This window comes from Necator americanus, chromosome IV, assembly GCF_031761385.1.
Source record: "Necator americanus strain Aroian chromosome IV, whole genome shotgun sequence".
NCBI lineage: Eukaryota > Metazoa > Nematoda > Chromadorea > Rhabditida > Ancylostomatidae > Necator > Necator americanus.
Genome location: NC_087374.1, coordinates 15,717,488 through 15,741,714, shown reverse-complemented (window position 1 = coordinate 15,741,714; position 24,227 = coordinate 15,717,488). Strand labels below are relative to the sequence as shown.

The 24,227-nt window shown below is 42.8% G+C and overlaps 1 protein-coding gene across 4 annotated transcripts; it reads right to left on the bottom strand.

The window, feature by feature from the left end:
- Positions 1-1,058: 1,058 nt before the first annotated feature.
- On the bottom strand, positions 1,059-23,641 carry RB195_001426 (uncharacterized protein; the record flags this gene model as incomplete). 4 transcript variants are annotated; one of them, XM_064198186.1, is made up of 43 exons in its annotated part: positions 1,059-1,103; positions 4,836-4,889; positions 4,998-5,070; positions 5,388-5,469; positions 5,564-5,684; positions 5,770-5,964; positions 6,210-6,288; positions 6,366-6,519; positions 6,622-6,748; positions 7,437-7,603; positions 7,674-7,733; positions 7,809-7,998; positions 8,054-8,168; positions 8,223-8,368; positions 8,615-8,684; positions 8,754-8,887; positions 8,961-9,097; positions 9,167-9,256; positions 10,507-10,585; positions 10,685-10,759; positions 10,902-11,081; positions 13,138-13,204; positions 13,324-13,485; positions 14,079-14,176; positions 14,383-14,570; positions 14,635-14,791; positions 14,943-15,044; positions 15,227-15,301; positions 15,646-15,789; positions 15,881-16,042; positions 16,167-16,290; positions 16,444-16,533; positions 16,645-16,782; positions 16,889-16,995; positions 17,052-17,154; positions 17,446-17,491; positions 17,676-17,803; positions 19,181-19,325; positions 19,901-19,994; positions 20,047-20,179; positions 22,515-22,611; positions 22,732-22,840; positions 23,603-23,641. In XM_064198186.1, 43 exons carry the CDS (start codon positions 23,639-23,641, stop codon positions 1,059-1,061), a joined length of 4,881 nt encoding a protein of 1,626 aa, XP_064054067.1. The 4 variants fall into 4 exon arrangements, with proteins under 4 accessions (XP_064054067.1, XP_064054070.1, XP_064054068.1 ...); XM_064198189.1 differs by lacking the exons at positions 17,446-17,491; positions 17,676-17,803; positions 19,181-19,325; ... (3 more) ...; positions 22,732-22,840; positions 23,603-23,641 and having other exon boundaries at positions 17,052-17,084; XM_064198188.1 differs by lacking the exons at positions 1,059-1,103; positions 4,836-4,889; positions 4,998-5,070; ... (30 more) ...; positions 16,889-16,995; positions 17,446-17,491 and adding exons at positions 20,249-20,331; positions 20,575-20,643 and having other exon boundaries at positions 17,102-17,154; positions 22,520-22,611.
- Positions 23,642-24,227: the final 586 nt, after the last annotated feature.

Sequence of the window (24,227 nt, the reverse complement as noted above, 5' to 3'; positions counted from 1 at the left end):
CCCCACCTCGGTTCCAACTGCTGCTTCCACCGCGCCGTTTCGAGCGCCTACGCAAATGCACCGTGCTTCATGTCGTTTTGATCCGACTATAAGTGTTCGCATGCAACTCCATCCATGCACTGGAAGCGAAAACAGTATCCATGAGACAGAATTCATTCGTATACTATTTATTATTTATTATGTATTACTTATTTCATATTTCTTGCGGTATTTTATAAAATAGGTTACAGACTAAGTAACAGTGAGATTACCGGTTACGCAGTGAACTTCTAAACACTCCTCTGTTATAAAATGATTAGCGCGAACATTCGTATCTATGTAAACATGAACCAATTTGAGCAATAGAGCGAATCTGAGGTAGTTTCAATACAGCGATTAAGCAAATACTGGAAGTACCAATGAATAGAAAATGTATGTACATGGAGATGAAATACACGACAGGATCTAAAACATGCCATCTCCAAGCGAATATTAGATACCAGTGAATATTAGTGAGTGAACATCAGCACAGACAAAAAATATCTAGGGGAAAACTGCAGTTCAGGACTTTCGGTCACTATATCCACTACACTTACGAAGTTAATACACCTATCCGTCAGATAAATGAAGAAGCAACTCAAACCATAAGTGGTGCAACTATTCTACTGCTTGTAACAAATAGTGGAAGGCATGTAGTCCCTTTTTCAAACACAACTATTCAAAAACTAACTTAGAGACTACTGTACTGATTATTAAGAAGGTATTGAGCTCAAATAAAGGTTTTATAGATGCTGAAGCTCATTCAATACGTCCGAGTTTGCAATGATGAAGATGTGCATCTTTGCAGAAAAGTGAATAAAAAAATTAGGATTTCTTGAGGTGACGCATTCAGTGATACCAGCCAAGTACAAAGTGGTTCCACACTTATCAAAGAAACTGTATGTGCTCTATCTATGACTCTCTAAGATATGTAAGTTTCAAATAAATCACAGAACGTATCTTCAAAAAGATACATGGGCATGAAAACAATAGAGAAAATATCCAACTGAAAGCCGAGAAGAGTCAGTTGTTCTGCCTTCTTAGTTCGCTCTTCTGTTCTTGTTAGTCTCTCGAGTCGACGTTTCCTTAAAGGCAACTAGAATTTTTTCATTTTTGGCCAATTTTTCCACGTTAGTCACGCAGACGTCCAAGGAACGCTGCGCTCAAAACGTAGTGCGTCACACTTTATATCCTTTTGTTCCTTTTATTTTTGCTTGACGGAAAACCCTGTCTTGTTTACACAACCATTTTTCTCCGCAGCACACACTAAATCCTCATCGGACCACCGTGACTCGGACACACATTTCGTGACTAATTATGACTAATTCCTGTCATTTTCTCCCTCGGAAACGAGAAATTCGATCTCAGCTCTGCGTATAACGTGCATTACTGACGTCCGCCATTTTTAGCACTACCGCGCTGACGCATGGCGCAACTTCGCACAATGGAGGCGGAAGGATTGAACTATGAGTCCTCAGATATCTATGTAGGTGTAGCCGGGTAAAAAGCGGGAAGGTCAAATTCAAAGCGGAACGGGTGGGACGGGCATTTGAGATCAAGGTTGGACCGTTGCTAGCTCCACTCTTCGCTGCGGTCCGAGATTATCGCTAACTTCACTCGTACTGCAGCTACGAGTGGAGCTAGCAAGAGTACCACGTTAATCCCAACAGATTCCAGCGCGCCACTTCGAACGCAGCTGTCTAAGTAACTGTGCCGAGCTTCAGGTCGTTTTGACTCTAGAAATGTTCGTTGCTTAAACTCTAGAATTGTTCGTGTAGCGGGCATAAAATGGTTTCTGAACGCTCCTCATACTCAATGCAACAAATTCTGAATACGTAAACAGTTAAAAAAACAGACTTTTTCAAAATCACCCGTACCACTGTGCTGCCGCTGTTCATCGATTTGCTCAAACGGGAACGGCGATACTTCCATTTGTCCCAATCGTGCGCAAAGGTTGCCTAGTGGGACTCCTAGAGCTTCGTGTCTTTCTTTGAAGGACTTGGTAAATAGGTCGGTCTTCCTGCGGTGCGTTTGATATTGCGCGGTATCCAGTCGCTCACGGCTGTGGCCCAACGACCGTTGTTGAGACGCACCACGTGTCCGGCCCACCTTACTTTCTTTGGCACACGCCGGAGCATCTCTGATCTTTGATTGGAAATTTAGAAGTGAACTTCAAATCCCTTCTTTCACTTGCGTAGAGCGGAGTATAAAACTTGCGACACGCCCAAATTTCTGAAGCGCAGGTCCGCGCAAGAAGAAGGGTAGCGCTGGATGAGTAAACACAAAGCCGGATATTCTTAATCCTCTTCACTGCAACCTCGATGCCCAGGCCGCTCCTTACCTCCTACCCACCTAAGAGGTCAGGTCGTTCATCATGCTAATTTTCTAACCTAGCTATACATAGCTGGAGCATTCGGATATATTCGTTTCGCTAAGCGTGAATGGGGCAACAGAAACCCATCCGTTTCTCATGAACGTCGTCTTGTCTAGGTTCAGCTAAAGACCGATCATTTTGCATGTTTTTCAATTTCAACCAGTATTTGTTCTGCCTGATTGATGATTGATGTTATCAGAACGATAGCATCAATTAAGCGAAGATGAACTAAACGCTGGCCGTCAATTTCCACTCCGATGATATCCCATTCTAATCCTCGCATCCCGTTCTCGAGAGTGACATTGAATATTTTGGGTGAGACTGCGTCACCCTGACGAACCCTTCTCTTACTGTCGATGATGATATTCTTGTAGAATGGCAAAATTCCTTTCGTGAAGTTACAGAACAACTCTCGAAGCACCTTTATGTACTGAGTAGGGACGCCTTGGTTGTCCAAGACTTCCATGACCGCATCCTTTTCTACTGAGTCGGAAGCCTTCCTCAAGTCGATAAAGGTGAGAAAGAGCGACATCTTGTATTCCCGCGATACTCCTATGAGCTTTGAAACGGTATGTATGTGGTACCTTCTTCAACATCCTGCTTGTTCGCATGGTTGTCCTTCGTTTAATGTTCTTTCATTCCTGTTGATAGTTACAAATGTCACGTTGATCCCCCTTCTTGCACAACAACACGGTCTTTCTGGTTTAAATCTTATCTTGCCAGACCGGAAGACAAACGATTTCTTACAGACATGATATTAAGTAGTACTTCGAAAGATAGATGTGTAGAATGATATGGCCGTCTTCGCTAATACAATGAGGACGCAAGTGGACATGGCTATCGAAAAGATCTGACTAGAAATCGTTAATGACGTTTTCCATCCCCTTTCTCGATGCTGCAGTTGCTCCATCTGGTGTTCGGAGAGCAGTCATTGTTGTTTTACGATTGGGGAAGTTCCGGCGGGCATAACGAATGCTCTGTCCCGTCACTGCAGCTCTCCATAGTCTCCCATCCCGGATACGAATACTCCACCTGAAATCTGCACCATCTCAGATTCGTGGGGTGATGCCTTTCAGCCAACCCTTCTGCTCTTCTCTCTTTAAGGTCTTCCTTTATCGCCTCTCTGCAAAGCCATGCGAACTCGGACGTGAGTTCTTGGTTCCCTACGGCTCGTGGTGCTCCACGCTGGTGCATCAGCTCAAGAGTTTCAAGAGACAGGCGTCTCTTGGTGGTTTTAAAACTCTCAGCCTTCTTCGTGCAGTCGTGAAGATGTTCAACGAGCCGGTCATATTCCTCGTCGTCCGATCCCGCATAGAACTTTCGCACAACAGCGAAGTTTGTCAGGCAGAACCTTTTACTGACGATGGTGTGGTCTATTTCATCACGATACCCTCCACCGAGTGACTTCCACGTCCAGAGCAGAGAGGAGGGCTTGTGGAATTGCTAGTTACCATGGGTGGTCGTTGTCGTCATGATAAATTCGGAACGCCTCTCTCCCTATTCATTCCATTGTAGGTCGTGGGTCCCGATGTGAAGTTCCTCAGGCGTTCTTCTTGGGCCAATCGCCAATCATGACCTTGTAGAAGGCATGATCTTCTCGGTAGAACTTCTCCAAGCTTCGACCTCTTCTTCTCCAGCAGCTTGATGTTAGAGCGTAAGCAATGAAGATAGTCAAAGCTGGTGTTGGACCACATCTTCTCATCCGTAAACGTCCGATTCAGGTCGTCAGTTACTTGAATACACTGTCGCATGCTCCTCAGAACAGTTCTGCTCCACTGTTATATACGACATTAATTAGGTGGCGTCTTTTCGTCTCGCGCAGTCCGAAAGATGTACTAGACCATTCTAGCCTGCATCATCATATCTTCATTGGCCGCTTCCGATGCAAACATACGCGCATTCTAAGTACATGTCGTCATTCTAGTCCATTTCTGTTTTGGTGGCTTAGATGACTCATACAACTCCGTTCTCCTTGGCGCTAACGTATCAAATTTTCCTAAGGAATTCTGAGACTCTCTCTTATTACTGTGTTATGCATATAATTTTGAAGCCCATGGAAAGGCTGATGGTATCTAGAGTTTTGTGACAACGTTTAATCCTCCCTGAGAGATAAGTAGAGCTTGTTTGTTGGAGGGTACTCCCGCTGTTGGAACCGTTTCCCTTGCACCTTCAAGTCACTTGTTTGGAGGCTTTTGGCCGGACCGACATGCGGAGTAAGTACTATGAGCCGATACTGGTACAGCACAAATAAGGATTGCATCCCCTGAATCCACCTGCGTCTTAGGACCGGCATAAGGTCGGTTTTGTTAAGCAATTAGCCCTCTAGCCTCCGCAACTTGGAGATGTACACGTATCCTCGCGACTAAAGGGCTGTAATCCACATAATGAGGAAGATCCGTGATTTTTTTTTTGATTATATGAGTTAAAGATTTGTCATACTTACACTCTCCTCCTCTGTACAGAACGGCTCTGGTTCGTAATGAAAATGAGGAACTTCCTAAAAAAAACTTTCCTATGGTTAGTTAGACACATCTTGAGGGAACTGTGAATGCGAAAGCTATACTAATGTCAAAAAAAAATAAACTAGTAGAGCTCCAAAACTCACACAATACAAACTCCTATCTATTCTTATTCTATCGGCAATAGACGTGTACTCCTCATGATGTTGTCCATGGTGCCTAAGATAGTTGTACATATCTAGAACAGAATGGAATGCGAAGAAGTGGTTAGAGTGGAGTTGTGCAAAGAAAGGAGAAGCGCAGACACCGTGTTCAGTTCAATTCAAAACCGCAAGAATTTCTTTCCATGTCCCTGAATGAGCAGATGTCTGCGTGATATGCTCCTTCTCGATTAAATCAACGGTAGTACATTTACGGTAGTGCTGCAGTAGACTTTTATTTTTAAAGAATGTGATAGAAAAAAGAAGAAGAAAAGAAGAAAAGAAGAAAGGTAGAAAAGAACACCCCAAAGTTTTCAAATATTGGAAAAACCTCACGGATGTTCTTCTAGTGTTGGTAGAATGCAAGATTCTGTGGATATCATCTCTTTGTCGCTATCAGAGCTTATCTCGACGTCTCCTGTAGACAATTGGTTTGCAAAGTAAACTTGTCCCTTGTAGCTGGTTTGCAAAATAAACTTGCGTTTTCAATGACATACAAACCCAGATTTTACCTTTTTTCTCTTCACAATCGCCATCCTTGTCGACGAGGTCAAGTACGATTGAGGGAATCACTGATGGTTCGTCTACTATGGTAACCCTCGGTATTGACCGGCGTTTAGTAGAAGACACTTGCTGAAATATGATGTAATGGTACAGATGTTATAAGAGCTTCACCTTCCTTAAACTCATACGCAAAACAAATTGCTTATGAACAGACCGGTGGAGGATCGAAACCAATCCCGGGTGGAGCGCGTCGATATCTTCTCTCTAATGTCTTAGAGCTTTCTTTGTTGTTGATACGCAACGTAAAAGGCGTCACTCCTCCGTTAGACGATGATGGAAGATCCACATGAGCCTTCAGTAGCTGTTCCAAACGAGTATTCATCATCTTCAACTCGTCCATTTCGTCTTTCTAAAGAAGTTAGTTTGTAAATGTTTGGCAGATAAGTTTTTCAATCTAGGACCACAGTTCGTCCACAGGTGAAACATGGCAAAAATGTGTGAAAACTGGGCATCGCTGTCCATTATATCACATGTATAGCTGCGTATGTAAATTACGGCACTGAGCAAGAAGAAAACAAAAAATAAGGCTCCAAGAATAAAAGAGGTGAAAAACTGCTATGCCCGCTTTGCTTTGTTTTTTGTCTAAAAACCCACATGACGGGCCTCAATAGCTTTAATTAGCAAATCCATATTCCTTGCATCGGCTTTCATAACATTTTCCACAACATTAATTCTGAAAATGGAAATCCTTAGTTGGCACTAACATCTCCCATTGCGCAATTCACCACAGCTTTACTTTCTTATCGTTACCTGTTCAATATCTGATCCGATCGCTCGGCAGTTCTGTGAATTCGTTCATCGTTTGAACTCTGCTTCCTAACATCTTTTTCCTTCTCCATATCCTCTATACACTCTTCTTCAAAGGAGTGAATCTTTTCAACTTCTTCTTCGGTAAGAAAAAGCTCTGGAATGATCACAATATCTTAACTCTTCATAAAGATATTTTAATATAATCATGAAAGTGACCATTTGACAGTTGAAATGAAAACTTTAAAAAAAAGCATACTCAGTGACGCATCTAAAAGATTGTTCCTGGAAAAGTTTCGTACACGCATCCATCTGAACAGCCAGTACAAGTGATACAAGACGGTTAACGGAGGTGGAATGAATGGTGTACTGTCATATTCCATGACCTACAAGAAGACATCTGAACAATGCCAGTAAATTTTTCTAGTAAACAGTTCTGCTCCCACATCGACAGACATAGTAAGAGAGCAATATGAATACGAAGGAGAAAGTTTGGAGGAAAAAAATCAATTGTTTGGTAATCGCAAATAATGTCGCGGGGACCGGTGGTGTTAGTGTCAGTGATATTGCATGAGAAGGTACTGAGCGACTTCCTTTTTTCAGACGAGGAGGAATTTCGTCAGAGCCAAACACATTCTTGAAAGAAGAGTCGCTTAAAATCGCTTGGACACTAGGCATGTCAAATCAATTTGGAACATCTCTTGTTGTCGACCTAGCAACGATATTCAACCAGGTATAGTTTGATCAAAACGACATGAAGCACGAACCGCTACGTAATTGACCGCGCTCGGAAGCGGCGCGGTCGAGACAGCGGTTGGAATCGAGGTGGGACCATGGCGAACTGCTGAGGTGAGTGGCGGCAGTGAGGGTCCTTTCACGATCCCAACCGCTACGCTCCACCACTCCGCTTCGAGCACAGCCGCTTGCCGCATCCGTGCTTCATGTCGTATTGACCCGACTATAAGTGTTCCAAGCTGCTAATAATTGGATAAGTACCAAAGAGTAGCTCCTATAAACAGCTGGTTGTTCCTCCTTTGTGGCAATTACAACGAACGCTAATAATAAACTATTCACATGACTATATCGTTCAAACAGCCAGATTTCCTGTGTGTTCTCCACATTGTGTTCGAATACGTAGGTGCAGCAAGCAACCATGGTGTTCATCAGAAGGACGTTTGCAATTAACATGAAAACTGTCATAAAAAGAGGTGCTACAAAATATCCAGGCACACAACCATCGCCTATAACGACAAAATTTCAGAAAATTCAAAAAAAAGGAAAAAAAGGAAAAGAAAACAGTGTAGAGCTTACCAGTAACGTTCAGTAGTGGTGAATTGATAGGCACCCCCTCCTCGATGTGTACATCCCACACTAAATCCCCTATCTTTCACTCAATGAATATTGCAAATGGTACAGAAAAGGAGTGAAACGAGTGCATATACTTACACTCATCTCCGCACGTATCTATTTCTGGAGCATATACTTCTCCATAAAGCATAAAATAGGGCTTATAGAAGATATTTCTTATAAGTAACCAGTGCCAGCTCTCATACGGGTATGTTATAGACTCACGAACCAAACCAAACGATAGTAGCGACACGAAGAGCATTGCTAAGATCGGAAGCATACGAGGAATCTTAAAAAAAGGTGAGCATTGTGTAGTGTCCTCTTTAAAATCACCTAACACATACCATTTCTGCAGCCATAGTGATATAAGGTCCCAGTTGTCTAAATACCCGCATGTAATCCAGCAGTTTAAGTGACCACAGCACTGAGTTACTAACCAGTAATACCCGACCAGTCATCCTGGGAAAAATCAAAATTATACTGATATCGATCGCAAAAATTCTTTTGTTTCACCTGGATGATGGTACACATCGAATGCAAAATGCAATCACATAGGATACTGTTGCAAACAATAGCACTCCATTTCGGTAGTTTCCGAAATACATAGTTATTTTCTGCCATATTTTCTGTTTTCGATCTATCATGACTATCATCACTAACTGAAAACGCAAAACTGGTGGAGAGTTCTATTTCAAACGAATAAATATGTCCTAAAAATTATTTGTAAACGGTCTAACATCTGTTAACTGAAGGTGCGATGGTACGAATTGCCTTAAGGAAAAGATCTGAATTCATATGTGAATCGCCCATTCAATAACAAATGATAGATGACTTAATGAGTGACAAGAAATAAATAAAATTGAACAAATGGATTACTTAAATAACTAGTTGAATACGTGTACAACCTTTCGTAATAGTTCTAATAACCACACAACAACGTATGAGATCAAATACCACTCCACCCACGAAGGATACCTGAAAGACCTTTTTCATTTTACTAAACACGAGAAAAAAACACTGTCCCTACGAATTCAGTATACCAGCCTTGGAGTCTTCAACAGTAATGTGTAACAAAGTGCTACAAGAAATATATAGAAAGTGAATGACCACAACCAAAAAGTTGTTATAGGAGCTGAGTAGAATTCCCGGATTTTTCGCCGCCACGAGATAGAACGTTGCTGAACATTTATGATTAATGACAATAAACAAGTTACAACCATCCGTCCAAAGGGAAGTGGCACTCCGTCGCACCGCTGTCTTAATATATCCCCGATCTTTGAAGGGTGCATCAGTTTTTCCTTTCAGGGTTTCATCTACATCTTGATCGTCTCCGGGATGGGTGACATAGAGGCTCGAGTGTTTCTTAGAAGAACGGCGGCGAGATCTCGCTGGAGTAAACGACTATTCAACGGACAAGATCATCAACAATAAAAACCAAAAGAACCATTTAAACCAACCTCCGGGTCCCTCACTGCTTTCGTCGGTTTCGAGATCTTTTTTCGATCTTCTCTTTTTAGCCGACAACGACATAGTTCTCGCTCTAGTCCCTGAGAAAAAACCAATTCGAAAATCGATAATCTCTTAATGCTATTAGCTACAGAATGTTGAGTCTTCCTCAATGCCTGCCATTTAGAATGTGAACACCAACTTCATCAATATGCATTCCAACAAGGGTGGGATGGACGTTTAGAGATGTCATCTAGAAATAATGAGATCGCAGCCAGCCACGCCGCCGGGGGAACGGTAAAGAGGGTCCCGGCAGATTCTCCGCGAATGCTTCCGAGACATAACGTGCCCAGCGGATATGCCTGCGGATATGCGAGCATACCTCGAAGAGGTCACGCTCCAGTCGTTCATGAAGGCGCAGACAACCGTCTTAGATGTTCTTCTAGCCACCGAGGCGCAGAAAACTGCGGAGTTACAAACAAATATGCAAAGAAGAGTAGTATGAGCTGTCGAAATTACCGAATAAGTCAAAGAATAATAGTGTTAGATAGAAGTACATGGGATTTTGAACGGTGTTCTCATAAAGAAAGGGAGTGAGTTTGTCTTTATATCACCTTCAGAAAGTCTAGAAATCTTACGAAATTTGAACTCTTTTTCTTCCTGTAATTTCCAAGAAGTCAGAGATACAGAAGGTCCCTCTGTCCAGAAATAAATTAGGCTACAAAAAAGCTTGGGAGTTGCAGGATAACAATAATTCTCATTACCGCTACTTTTGAAGCCTGAAATGTTCCGTTCTAACGAAAATTTTTATGCACGTAATTTGAAGCTATTAAATACATCCTTATCTCATATTTCACGTGAGGATTTCTCTTGCTTCTGGTACGATTACTAAATTGAGTGAATTATATCCTAGCCGGTAATGCAGCGTATGATTAGCGGTAGGTAAGCAGAGTCACCTATTTAGGTGCTAACGAAAGTGAATCTCTTTAGGACACGCACCATCGCTAATTGCTCTAACGAGGCATGACCAGGGCATGCTCAAAATTCCGCCGGGACCCTCTTTACACCCACGCACAACGTATTGTAGCAGTATTTATTGGATCGAATTTATTTTTGGTGTGGCGCGGACTCTTTTCCTTGTTTGTAGTTTACTCGACAAAACATACCGGCACCGAACTTTGCATAAAAGAATGGATGTCAACGCAACCAGGGTAATTTCTTTTCTCTGCTTTTAATGTACTCTGTTCTTTCGACCCCGGCTATTGCGAAACATATTACTAGTTAGGCGAATAGCGGATCAAAAACTACGATGGAGACTTATGTGGGTTGTGAAAAAGAAGAAAAAACTCACTTTCTACAGGTGACGCCGTGACTGTCCCGTTGAACAGATATTCTTTCCGGATTGAAAAACGCAATTTGTCACGCATTAACTGAACAAGAAATTAATTAAGGCCACTGTCTCATGGATCTTGACAACGAAGACAGATAGTGTCCATTTTCGCAACAATTATATTGCACAGATGTGTTACCTGCTGAAAGCTCAATGGCATAGGATCTTTTTCGCTGCCAGCACGCTGTCTCGTTGTTTTCTCGTGGTGAGCTTCCTGTAAACAATGAAGTATGAGGAATATTCTTACGCAACAAGGAAACAAGAATCATAGATAAGTCCCTTTACTTACTTTAGGAGTGATAGAAAAGTACCTTTAAGGAAAAAAAAAACAAGAAAAAAAAGAACTTGTCACCAACCTGGTCACTTGAACACGAACTGCTGTCACTATAACTTGAATCGTCGCTCAGAGATGAATCGCTTTCGGAAAGTTGGTCTTCGATGTGTTCTGCAAAGGTATGAGGTTGCAGCATCATTTCTTCCTTGGTCTTATATTCCATCATAAATATTGCGAATGGCATGAGAAGGGATCCTAGCACCTGAAAATGAAATGATTAGATGTATTCAAACTCAAATAACTTTCGCTTTATCTCTACTCCTGTTACCGCTCTCCTCTGACTCTTACTTTCCATTCATTCGGAAAAAAAAATCAGTTGAAACACTTTTTTGGCACGATTAAGGGTCCTGACATACTTTAATTCAAACGGCTGACGGATGTCATAGCCTAACGCGTTTTATCCGCATCTTCGTGAGGTGAGTCGTTCTTGAACATACTTGAGCCCACCCATTTTGTTCGATCATCTACAGCTCTATCCATCTTACGCAGCTCCATATTCTGCGACCTCTCGCCTGAACTGCCTGATGCCAAGTTTCTTCAGGTCTTACTTCACCACTTCCATCTAGAGCCTTCTTTAACGTCTGTGCTCTTCTTCAGTTACGACCTGGGAACAATCCCAAGGCAGCTTGGAGAAAGCAATCCAATGGTCTCTTTACAATGTGACCAAGAAAGTGAAGGCGGTTTTCTGCGGCTACCTTAAAGGGCAGGCAAGATGTTGGTGTTTCTCTCGCGTCATCCGCCGGCATACCATATCTGCTTCTGAGTAAAGCTGTTCGTTATTGCACATCATTGGCCGAAGGTAGTCAAGTTTCCGTCTACACAGCTTCCTTTCCATGTAGTCGAGCTTCTCACCTCTGACGGCACTGCCCATGTCTCCAATCCATCAAGATAGAACGACTCGCAGCTTGACTTCATTGGCGATGGGAGTTGCCACAAGAACTTGCTCAATACGCTGTAGCTAATTCCGATACAACGTTAACAACGGGTTGCAAGCTGGCACTGCCTGAAGCAAACATCACTACATCGTCGACGTACACGAGGTCGACCAAGGGACGTCCAAATGGTGCAAAAACCCATTGCTCAACTGTTCTTCGCATGATATCATCGAGTCAAAGGCAAAGTTGAAAAAAGGTCCCGCGACAGCCCCTTGTCTTACTCGAATTTCCACTTCGAACGATGAAGTAAATTCGGTTGCTGTTCGAACAGGAGCAGTTCTTCTTTCTGTTCATTTCCTCGATTAGGCGAATGAACTTTCCTGGAATACCATCGGCGCAAATCGTGTTGAAAAGAAGGCCTCGGTGAGGGGATCGAAAGCGGCTTCGGAGTCTAGGAAGACTAACTGCATGACTGCGACTACCGCTACCACATTTCGATCACTCTCCTGACTTGGCACCCGGTCCATCATAGATCGACCACGACGGAAGTCGGCCTGTTGATCACGGGTGGTTTCTTCGCGATGTCTCACAGGCTGATCGAGGGTGATCTACCCTAAGACCTTATACATTACACGCAGCAAAAATATTCCTCGATAGATCTTGGGCTCCGTAACGGATAACTTCTTGTGGAAGATGATTATAACAAATGTCTCCAAGAAGCCGGTATCTTTTCGTCAATCCAATTGAATGGATGGTCTTCTTCATCCCAAGAACCCTAGAAAGACGAATATATTTCAGCTTTTCTAATTACATCCCCTCCGGCAGTTATTGCATCCTTCATTTTTCGGATACAGACAAAAACCTTTGACATGACAAAGTGTTGAAATGCTTCCTACAGATAGGTTATTGCCTTAACGACAGCGACTCCACTGGCAGTGCTGAGGACAGGCGGACATCTCCTATATTATCTTAGTAAAGCATAGGCTTCCTTCGGGTTCTTCTCCTTTCCAATCATTTCGCTTTCGACATTCATTCGTTCTCGTGATCACGTTTCAGCTGACGATGCAACTTTCTCCTCAGACGCTTCTCCTGGCTCAGGTCGCCAGTGGTGCAGGCAACACATACAGAATTGTACGTAGATTTTTCTCCACAGATGCAAAGGAGAACTTCTTCTTCGGCATCAAAACCGGGACTTGATGGTGATGAAGAGTACTATTGAAAAATGACACCCTCCATGTATTCCCCTCTTAGATAAGAAGCTTAAAATACTTCAGAAGAAGAGAGGAACACCAGTTATTAGAATCTTAGTTTTTAGGCTGGAGATCATTCGTTACAAACACGAAAAAGAGCTCGCAAATCGCACACAAACGGTCTCCAACAAACCTTGAGATTGGCGTTGTTCCTTATATGAAGACCACCTTGCCAGAGATCCGATAAAAGAAGCTGACAACTATAAACAAGTACTGCAATAAGTACAAAAATAGAGCACATGAGAGATCTTAAGGTTCTTCGCAGCCAATACAAAAGCCTCATGATCGAAACTTTATTTTAAACTGAAAAAGAAATTACCATGGATGAGCGAGAAACTGTCTGTTATTGTTTAAAGCAGCCAAAGAAAGGCATGTTTCGTTCCCCCAATTGGTGAGTTCATAAGTTAGCAGCTGCAGCGTGAGATCCTTATCCTGATCTGTGCAATACTGCAGTTCTTCGATCGACAGAACTCGAAACTCCCTAAAAAAATAAAAACACTAACAGCAACAAACAACAACATACAACACATAATAAAATATTGGAAAAAAATAATTACACTGCTTCGGATTAGCATGTCTATACCTCTAGGGCAGAAGCAAGTCATGACTAGATTTTTTAGATAAAAGCCAGAAGCAATTCACTATTGAAAAAAGTGAGGGTAAATTCAACTTCACCTCAAAAGCAATTCATGATTAATTAAGCAAATCGCTTTAAAAGGCAAAAGCAAATCGCTACTAAAACAGCAAATCCTTTCTAAAACTACACGTTCTGAAAAAATCTGAAACGTTAAGTTTGAACAATAACGAGCAACAATACACGACGAAACCATTCGGTAAATGCATCCTTCTTATCCAACTTATAACATATTCGAACAACTAACAACCAAGCTCCCGCAAGCAGAGGTAAGACTATGGACAACCACAAGTGCCACCCGTGACTCGCTCTGCACAGCGCATTCTTCTATACTTCTACTTCTATATAGCGCGGGAATCAGTGTATGCCGAAGTTAATAACGAGAGTTATTTCACTAGAATTAGGATTTCTGTTAGAACACAAAAGAAAAAGCAACTGACTCGCTATTTTTCCTCAGCTCCTCGCAAATTTCTAGCTCCAGATAATTCTGAGATGCATCGTTTGCTAGAGACTCGTAGAGGCGACATGCCACCAAACCCTAAAACGATCCACTGAGTCCAATAATCTTATTTTGATTGTGCTCTAAAACCTGAAAAGTAGCTGTCGTCGACTCCTCAGGAACTAATTTAAAAGGATTCCCGACCTGATGGAGTTAACAAAGGCATAACTAGCGTGTTAGGCTAGTCTTCGGCTAAATTCGCCTCTTTAACTCCAACAAATTTCTATTTAATTTATCGCCGTTACAGTCGGAAACAGGAAATTTGCCCCATACCAAATTGTAGTTCTCAACTTAGCCATGGCTTCCTCGCCGTGTTTCCACATCAACATAGCCATAGCCTGCCGCTTTGTGAGCACGGCCCAAATAAGAAGTTCAGAGTACGGATACTTGAAGGTGAAATCAAGCGATTCATCTTCCAGATTCGAAAACTCTTCTAAATGCTTAGGAAATCGCCAAGCAAATATAAAATTGGATTCTGACAATCTCCTAGTGCTCACCTTCTTCCTCATCATTTTGGTGCCTCCCGGAAAAGATCGATATGATAGAATTCCTTGCCGTGTGCAAGAGATCTGTACGCAGCGAATACTCTGTTTCTTTTTCTTCTTTGAGATTTTCTGAGCGTATTCGTTCACGATCGGGTTTTTGGTATCCTAACTGCAAAAATAGAAACAAAGAGTCCTAATAATAGATCTCAAACTCGTGCTTCATTAGAAACAAAAGAGGATAATGTGAAATCTTATTTATTTTGAGAAGAGACCCATCAAAGGGTACATTTCTTACTAAGCATGGAATTAAATTCACTTACATGTCTTCTATTGGAAAACACGAAATACTTTGCCTTGAAATCATCTTTGGTATAATTAGACTTATAAGCATGTCCCATGAGATCTTCCATTGCATGTCCGACCTTAAATGGTTGGTTGCATTGTCAATACTCATATGACTTTCTTCCTCTTTAGGATTTTAGTTTTGTCATAGCACATCATAAAACTTCTCTCGGCTCAACTTTCTTTTCTTAAGGAAATGCCAAAGAACTCAAGAAATCTGACCGGGCAAACGAATGAACAGGACACATTGAAGAGGACTCACTTCTGTCAGCCTTAGCCTGTGTCTCTTGGATGCAACACCCATTTTGGAGCGAAGTGTATGTGGTGGACCTTTATCCTGAAAGGTCACGTAACAGAAATTAATACAAAGTAAGAGACACCAGTGAAACAAATGAATAAAGAGGCGGGCTCATTCAGACTAAGTAAAAGTTGTTTAAACAGATACAGATGATCGAATTGAGTAAGTTGTCAGAAAAATCATCGTCTTAGACTCTCGAGGAGATTAACTTCAAAAAAGGCAGTTTTGTCTGATTTCACAACTTGTCATCATAATAGGGCAGCATGAGATCACTCACAAACGACAACCGAAATAAAAAGGGTGCGAGCCAAGTGCGAAGTGCAGAGCTGTCTCCCCATAATATTCGCTACCAAGTAATATCAGAATGATAAATTGAGAAATACCGTGTTATATAAGTGTTCCAATCTTCCATACGTCAAAAAACGATGCATCGAAACTCCATTCTCCAGTAGAAGCTGAACGAAGTCAGTTCGATCAAGACAAAGTGCTTCCATCATCGCAGCATGCAGATCTTGCGTATTCCACTCCTGAAAATTCAAGCAGAAGACGTGCATTACCCTTCTGTCGAGATGAAAGCTTTGGAAAAGGGTATGAAAGAAGAACGAAATAGAAACTCACAGTCCCTAACTTGAAAATCTCTGATCGAGCAATATCTGCTCGGTTCCAGGCTAAAGCTAGCTGTAGCTGTTCGAATGAACTAAGATTTTGTCCTTTGAGCAAAGCTGTCAGAATCGCATGATCCACATCTTGCCGCTGCTCGCCAAGACGAAATACGGTCACCTCAACAACGCATTATTCACAAAAAAAAATTCGAACACAACACTTTCTTACAAATTACGAGCCAGTTCTGAAATATGTTCAGAACTGTAAACAAGAAGACATTTTTTGCTAACGGGAATTTTACCAGGTTTCTTTGGCGAGCGCAGTCAACAAGCTGCCGTACAGTCCTGCTAGAATTCTTTTCGTCGTAGTTGAACACGGTCTCTACCAAAGAAGTCAGCTGTTTTTGTACAGAGTCAGAGAGTTTCCTGAAAAACAGCAGATAGGTAGAATGTTATGGGTGATGTAGTTAAAAGTAGGCCAAATGTCATCAACATTACTACTCTTAAGCAGGTTAGAAAATAAAGCGGCAGACACCTCGCATTTCGTGACTAAAGCCAAAGAAAACTGTTGTAACCAACCAGTCATCGCCAATCGCGTGGTGAGTGAAAGCCAGCAAGTCTGCTGCGCGCCCACTGCCATCACACACTACTACAGGAATACGGGGAACGCTATAAAAACAAGTTAACGATTTCCACCAATCACGTAAGAGTAAAGTGAAAACGGGAAACAAAAGTGGGAATGTTCATGCTTGAAAGAAATAAAATGTCGCATACACTTACGAAGTTACGTAATCGTGGACTACTTTGATCGTGAATGCTCCGCCTTCTAACACAACGCATACGACAGGAATAGAACAAGAGCGAAGTTGCGCTAGATATGTCTCCAGACGCTTACGGAGAATAATTTCTGACCCATATCTAAATTTACGCAATACACAAATTGTGGATGCATTTCATTTCATGTTCCTTATCCCATTCATTGCAATTCATAGGTTGTCCGATCTAAGCAGCCACACACACACACCTGCCTACAGTACCATTATCCGCAAAGACAAAATAAGAATGTCGATCGTTTAGCTCAGCGAGGCGAGATTTGTTGAACTGATTCGGCGCGTAGTGAACCGAAACACCCTTAAAAATACATTCATAATCACAAATAAAAGACTCTAAAACATAAACGTACGAACCGTCCCAACGAAGCGGCTTCTTCTTTTCAACATTCCCCATGGTGCTATGCCTATTGCGATAACTCGGGTGCGTGAACGGGATGTCGAACCAAGATCTGAGATTCTTGGGAAAAAAATTTTACGTCGTAACATATTGAACGAGAAAAGAATAAAAACAAGAAAAATGCACGCAAAAGAAGCTACAAGGAGCTGTGCCCACAAAAACAATGCTTTTCTTTATAGTCATGCATATAATGACATAGCTAGGTAAAACGACCTGAATCTCGGTGGAGTTACGTAAAACGCAGCGTTTGAAGCGGGTTGCAGAGCCAGCGGTTGCGATCAAGGTGGGACTATCCCGAACTGCGGAGATCAGTGGTGCTAACAAGGGTCCCCTTCGAGCGCAACCGTTTACACCGAGTTCCAGGTTGTTTCGACCGGACTGTATTCGTATCTTAGCCCTTGGATATTAAAACGATCGAAAATTCAGATAATCAGGCGTTGAGGCATTAATGCCACGGAACAGCAACTCTGGTGACCCCCTCTTAAATATTTCTAAATTATTCGAATAGTTCAAGAACTTTTTTTGAAATTAGTTTCGAGTGGAATATGTATAATCACAACACAAGACCTCGTTATGTGTACCTTCTAAGGCAGACGCCACATGAGGCACTACTCCGCTGTTTAGGCCAGAAGTGATTATCCAAGCGTCAGTAGAGCGAGCAGCTTTCAGAATTCCTTTGCGAAAGATTCTCGCGAGCTTCGGTTGCAGCCTAAACGAAAAACGAAGAAAATAGACGTAAATCCTACTGAAAACTATTTCAACTGCTCAACCTTAAGCAACGTAGTGTGTTAAATAACGAAATAAGTTAACAGCATGTGAATGTTTCATTTCCTTCCAATTTTGGTATTGGTGGATTCATATCGAAAGAGAACCGACTAAACTGCTCTTCCGCAGAAAATAAAAGAAAAAAGTAATGGTTTCATTGACTTTCCTCACTATCCATTACCACAACAATGGAAAGAGGTGTACTAGAAGGATTTCCTAAGTAGCTTGCGGAAAACAGAAGGGTTCGTCTAAGTTCACTGGGGGCTCGTACATCAGTTAAAGAAGTTTCGTGCTCCGATTTTGGGCGTGCAGAGAAAATCCTTTCATGCTTACTACGTGAAAGTTACGCTTCATGAGGGCTGCGTGTGCGAGTCTGATTGCTACCTGCTCCCGGTGGTTCTGCTTGTACTAAATGCAGTCAGACCTCTGAACATACGCTCTGGGTATGCGAGCTATATGCACAGCTTCACGGCGGAGGTTACCCAGGTATTGCAAAGGGATGCTGTTCTCCAGCGCACCGCTTAACCAACGTAAGTGCCTATAGCGGGCGTGTAATGTTTGATAAGACCTCTCCGTTTCGTTAGGCAGAATTATTGGACGTTATCGACCTGGGGTACTCGGGTCACTCGTTGTGGATAGGGAGTTCACGCCAAACACCAAGCCTCTCTTAAGAACGTTATGCCACCAACGTACGCTCATTTTATTCAGTTAGCCAGATCGAACCGACCTGGAGCTTGGTGCAGTTGCGTAACCGGCTGTCCCTTAAGCGGAGCGGTGTAGCGAGGCGGTTGGGATCGAGTTAGCGCCACCCCAAGTTTCACTCCTACTGCAGCGATGAGTGGTGCTAGCGAGAGTCTCTTCTCGATCCCAGCCGTTACGCCGGTATGCTCCACCGATTCGCTTTGAGCTGCTTATGCAACTATATAGTTGGGTCAAAAGGACATGAAGCACGGGCAGTTGCGTGAGCGGCTGCGCTCGAAGCGGCTCGGTGGAACGTAACGGTGGGGTCGTGTAAGGATCCTCGCTACCACCAGCCATCTCTGCAGTTCGCCATTGCCCCTCCTCGATTCCAATCGCTGTCTCCACCGCACCGCTCCGAACGCAGCCGCTTACTCTACGTGCTTCATGCCGCTTTACCCGACTATACCTACGTACAGAACTATAGGTCGTTTTGACACTATGTTATGTATATTGAAATCACGTCTTATGACCGTTGATTTCTGTCTTTCTTCCGAGTAAGATGTATTACCAGGTCTGATGGGAAAAACATAACTTTACCCTCAACGGGATCACCAATTTCTTTTTGTACACAAAAACCTACTCAAAATTTGTTAGTCCGCCATGGATAGTTATGACGAGTTTCGGTGGAGGCAAATTCCAGACGTTGTGGAGCAAATGGCTGAGGGCAGCAGGATCTGTATCAAAACTGGCTCGGATAAATTGCGCACGTGACTGATGTGCGCATCCTGAAATTCAGCGACGAAGCTAATTTTCATTGGAAACAAGAATACACAAACATCTAAGTCTTTTTGAAATTAATTATGCAAATGAAAAAAAAGTTCTCAAACCTTTTCATAGCAGCTGGATGACTTGAAATAAAATTATGTGGTTTAAAGAAATTGTGAATTTTTGTCACATTTTGACACATCTGCGCTGGTTAGGTTCAAACACTAACTGCTCCGCGAACATCCTAGTTGAGACACTCTCCAATCTTTACGCTTCGCTTCTGTACACATTTTTTTCTGATGTTTTTTTTTATCTTCTGCTTTCAATTCGTATTTTGCCACGTCTCACTTTCATGATGCATTTCTTAATTTGTCTCAGTTTTCGAATCGCTGCTTACTGGACTTTACTGCAGCGGCGGTGTAGCCGCTGTAGTAAAGTCCAGTAAGCAGCGACACAGCAGCCACAGTCGGGTCAAGATGACCTAAAGCTCGGTGGTAAACGGTTGCAGTGAAGCGGCGCGTTTGAGCAAATGGTTGAGAACCAGTGCTGGCTTCACTCAGAACGCGGCGGTGGGTGGAGCTAGTGAGACCCCCACCCTCGAAGACGATTGTTCCGTAAGAGTCTGTCGGCGCGGTCTCAGTGTTCTTTCCGATGGTCCATCGAGGTACTTGCGTTTTCCTGGCACCACTCTGGAATGTACACGTGCTATGTGCAAATGAGGAGTGAGGCGTTAAGAAAAACCTTGGTGATTTCGTGGCTGTCTGACTCGTTGGTGGTTTCGTCGTCCACACCTGGAAGAGTTAAAAACTTATGAGGTTGGAGAGGCTTTCGAGTTTCTTGTGGGTGCTGGTCCTCTGCCATGCCGCACCCGCATCTAAAAATCTAAAGAATTAGACACATTGCAGTTCCACCAAATCTGTACCAATCCTTGATCGAATTTCACCTTCTAGAGTATTTCTGGGATGGTATGAAAAAGCTGCATTCTCGTTTCTTTATCTTCCGCTCAATCCATTCATTACCGCTTTTCTGAACCTCTGCGATTAATTGCCCACGTGCACAAAAAAAAGCCATTGCACGTATGTGAAATCACCGATGAAAAAGATAGAGAAAAAGTACTCCAATGCGTGGAAGTGTGTTTAACATTGTTCTTACTTTGCTCTGCATTGTCAACTGTTTATGTACTTGGTGAAACAATGCTGTGAACGTAACTTCAGAATAGGGAAAGTGATGATCATGTTAAAGTTATCAAGAGTTGAGGTTTGAACCTACCACCGAAGAGGCAGCTCGTGAGCGTGTTTTCCGGAAGCTCGACGACTGACTGAGGTCTGAGTTCCCGCGCTAAACAAGAAGCATTTGTTCTTTGTTCCATTGCTATAGTTTAAGGAAAGCGTATCAAAATTTTGACGTGGTGCTGAACCCACGGCGACAGCTTAAGGTTCGAGTGATTGCGGAACCCAGCGTGGTTCCGCTCATCTGTCCTCAATTGTCGTTAAGAAACGGCGTGGGAACTGCTTTATTTCTTGCGAGGCACGTTAGGACGCTCTCTATGCACAGGTTCCGGTCCCCTCAGGGCTCCTATCCATTGGTTTAACTTGATTGGACTGGTGAGGAGACCTCATTAACCTTCGACTGCTCCCACACGTGCAGAAAGGTGGCGCGTTTTCACGAACCTCGTGGGAATAAACTGAGGTCCTCATTTTTAAGGACGTTTCCTGAACACGTCGTAAAACATGGGTCTTCCACGCCATTTTTTACGATGATTAGGGAGGGATGAGAGGAGCCGCACTGGGTTCGGCAATCTACTACACTAACCCTGCACCTCCGCTGTGGGTTTAGCACCACGTCAAAATCGTGATATGCTACCTTTGATGTAAAATTACGCATAACCGTGCGGTTTGCTATTCATGCACTACCACTAGTTCCCACACGTCCCCTGTAATACGTAGAATGTAGTGGTATTGCAAGAATAGCAAACAGATGAGAAAGATGAACAACAAACAAACAACAATATGGCTGTGTCACTTGATTCGTCAAATCTCTGCACTTTTTTCGACAGATTAACTCTCTACTCCCAAAAAAATGACCCAGTGAAAATCTGCAAAGTGGATATCATCACTCTGCTGGTCTGAGCTTTCTTTTCCTAATGGGTTATCTTATCTCTAATTCGCTTGGCGACGGTTTATTCTCTCGAGCATGTGGGTAAAGGTTCCTTCGTCAGGTAAACTATACAAGGTCCTGGCACCCCCGATTCCTATTAGTTTTGGCTTTTACAGATGCTTCGTATTTCCGTTTTCGTCGTTTTCGTAACAATTGCAAGGTATATATATATATATATATATATATATATATATATATATATATATATATATATATATATATATATATATATATATATATATATATATATATATATATATATATATACTCTACTGTCCAGAAACTTGCAAAATTTCCTACTGGGATGTAAACGATATTGGTTTGCGTTTGCTTAGAAGAACATAGCACCAATGACAAGGTCAAGAGTTAATACATATACATATACGAATATGATTTTCAATATGCTCAATCCCCTCCTCTTCTCCTCTCTCCCTCTCCCTCTCCTCTCCCCCAATAGTCCAGGACAACGGTGTGGAAAAGGCCCTTGTCGATCGAATTTCGCTACGCGGCACCTAAAAACGCACCACGTGAGCGTGCAGACGGAGAATCAATGAGCTGTTGATATTATCACTCCCGTTTGCTGGCAAACGTTGTTAGGTGACTCGTAGAGAATCCAATACAGTCAATTAAAGGCATCACACCACGAATCTGGGGTGGTGCGGGTTTCACTTGGATTATGCCTATGCGGGATCGTAGATTATGGAGAGGAGGGTGATTCCGTCCATTGCTCCCTAATTGCCGTAAAAAACGGCTCGGAAGATGCAGCTTCGAGCGTTTCGGGGCGTTATTTTCCACAAGGAGTTCGATTGGAGCGCGCCAGCCTTGTGCACGCGTCGTATCTTCAGGCCGTTTTTTACGGCAATTGAGAAGAAATGGACGGAATCATTTTCCTCCCCATAATCTACGACCAGAGGTAGAGGTATAACCCACCTGAAACCCGCACCACCCCAGATTCGTGGGGTGATGCCTTAAGTGGTGCGCTGCCTTTAGTGACTGAAAGCGTTGCACCAGAACGTGCGTGTGATGTGCCTTTTCAGAAGTTTCTGACTAACTTCACCTTCTTTTGACGCAGATTTGTTAGATAGAGCATATCCTTCCAATCACTACCGTGCACATGTTTTGGTGCTCTCATCATCGGCGGTAGTTCTGCTGGAATTTTCGTATTTGTTTTTCTTTTCATCAAGAAAAAAAGGAAATTGCTCTTTTGGTGCGTCTCAACTCCCACCGCCTTTGAACGGGTTCTTAAAAAGATATGCTTAGGGGACTCACCGCTATCCTTCCTTTTTCGGTGCCGCTTTCGTTTTGTCCCTTCTCCATCACATTCATCATCGCACACGTCAATGGCCACTTGTCCTTTCCGGTTCTCATCGAGTTTCTTCTAGAAACAGCAGAAATTTGTATGATAATTAGTCCCATCTGCGGCTTCATACGGGAAATTCTCTATGATTTGTGAGCTCGTTATCACCAGCTCCACAATTTACGAGATTGCCTCTCACATTCTCATTTCAGCTCGTAAAACTCTGACGAAGGCGATAACAGCGAAGTATTACCTGTTGATAAGTATAGATAACTATCTTAGTTTATGGTTTAGGCTACCTAATTAAAGTTCGGTATGGAGGTGAGACCATTGCGAACTGCAGCGATGAGTGGTGTCGGCGAGGGTTCCTCCTCGATCCCAGCCGCTACGTCCCTTCGCGCCGTTTCGAGCGCTTTCGTTTCTGGCTGGCTTCCTTTTTGGAGCAAACATCCAACAACCATCAATGCTTCCAGCATTTGAGGCATTGTGTAGTTTAGTTTGTTACACACTCAGAATATGCTAATAGCGTAGAGTTTTCTCCTTACCATTGAATCCTACGATCCGAGCATTTGTTTACAAGCTAATGCAACTTCTGTTTGTCGTAACACGGAGTTGGACAGATCACTTTTTTGAGAGAAAGCGGCAAAATCAAGAGACACGTACGTTGAAAATGATAGCCGCTTATCAATATGACATGCATGCAGATGAACACCTTCCGGTGGGTTCCGCGATAGTGAATGAGAATCGTTTGTAGTGAGAACAGGCAAGTACATTACCATGGACATCTGTGTCGATCTAATCTTGCAATTACAACAAGGCCCAGGTCTATGTGAATGGACTTACGTGAATGCTAGCGACCACACTACCGCGCTTCTTATCCATTTTGTGTTAAAAAAGCACTTCCTGGAAAAAAAACCGTGTTGTTGCGAATTGAAATAAATGGTGCTGTAATCTAGTGAAAGTGCGACGCGAGGATATAGGCGGGTCCCGAAGCTCGGTGCGCTTGCGTAAACGGCTGTGCAAGAAGCGGTGCGATCGAGCATAGCGGTTAGGACGGAGAGGGGACCATTGCCAGCGTTACCCATCGCTGCACTTCCCGATGGTTCCATTTCGATTCCAACTGCTGGCTCCACCAAACTGCTTCTTGCACAGCCGCTTGCGGAACTGTGCCGTGCTTCAGATCGTTTTGACCTGTATCTGAATGGAACCAAAAGGAATATGTTTCAAAAGAAAAACTTCAAGCATCAAAGAAATGAAGGAGAGGGAAATGGACGAGACTAGGCACATATACGAAAAGAATGTGGACTTAAAACCCATTCAAGGTGTCCAGAAATAATTAAACACACCTGATGGTTGGTCGAGTTACAAAACATAGGTTTTTTAATTCAACTATTTACCATTCAACAAATAATTGATCAGAAGTTGGCTGGATGGATGTAGTAAGGAACTCAGAAGTTGAGTGTAGTGA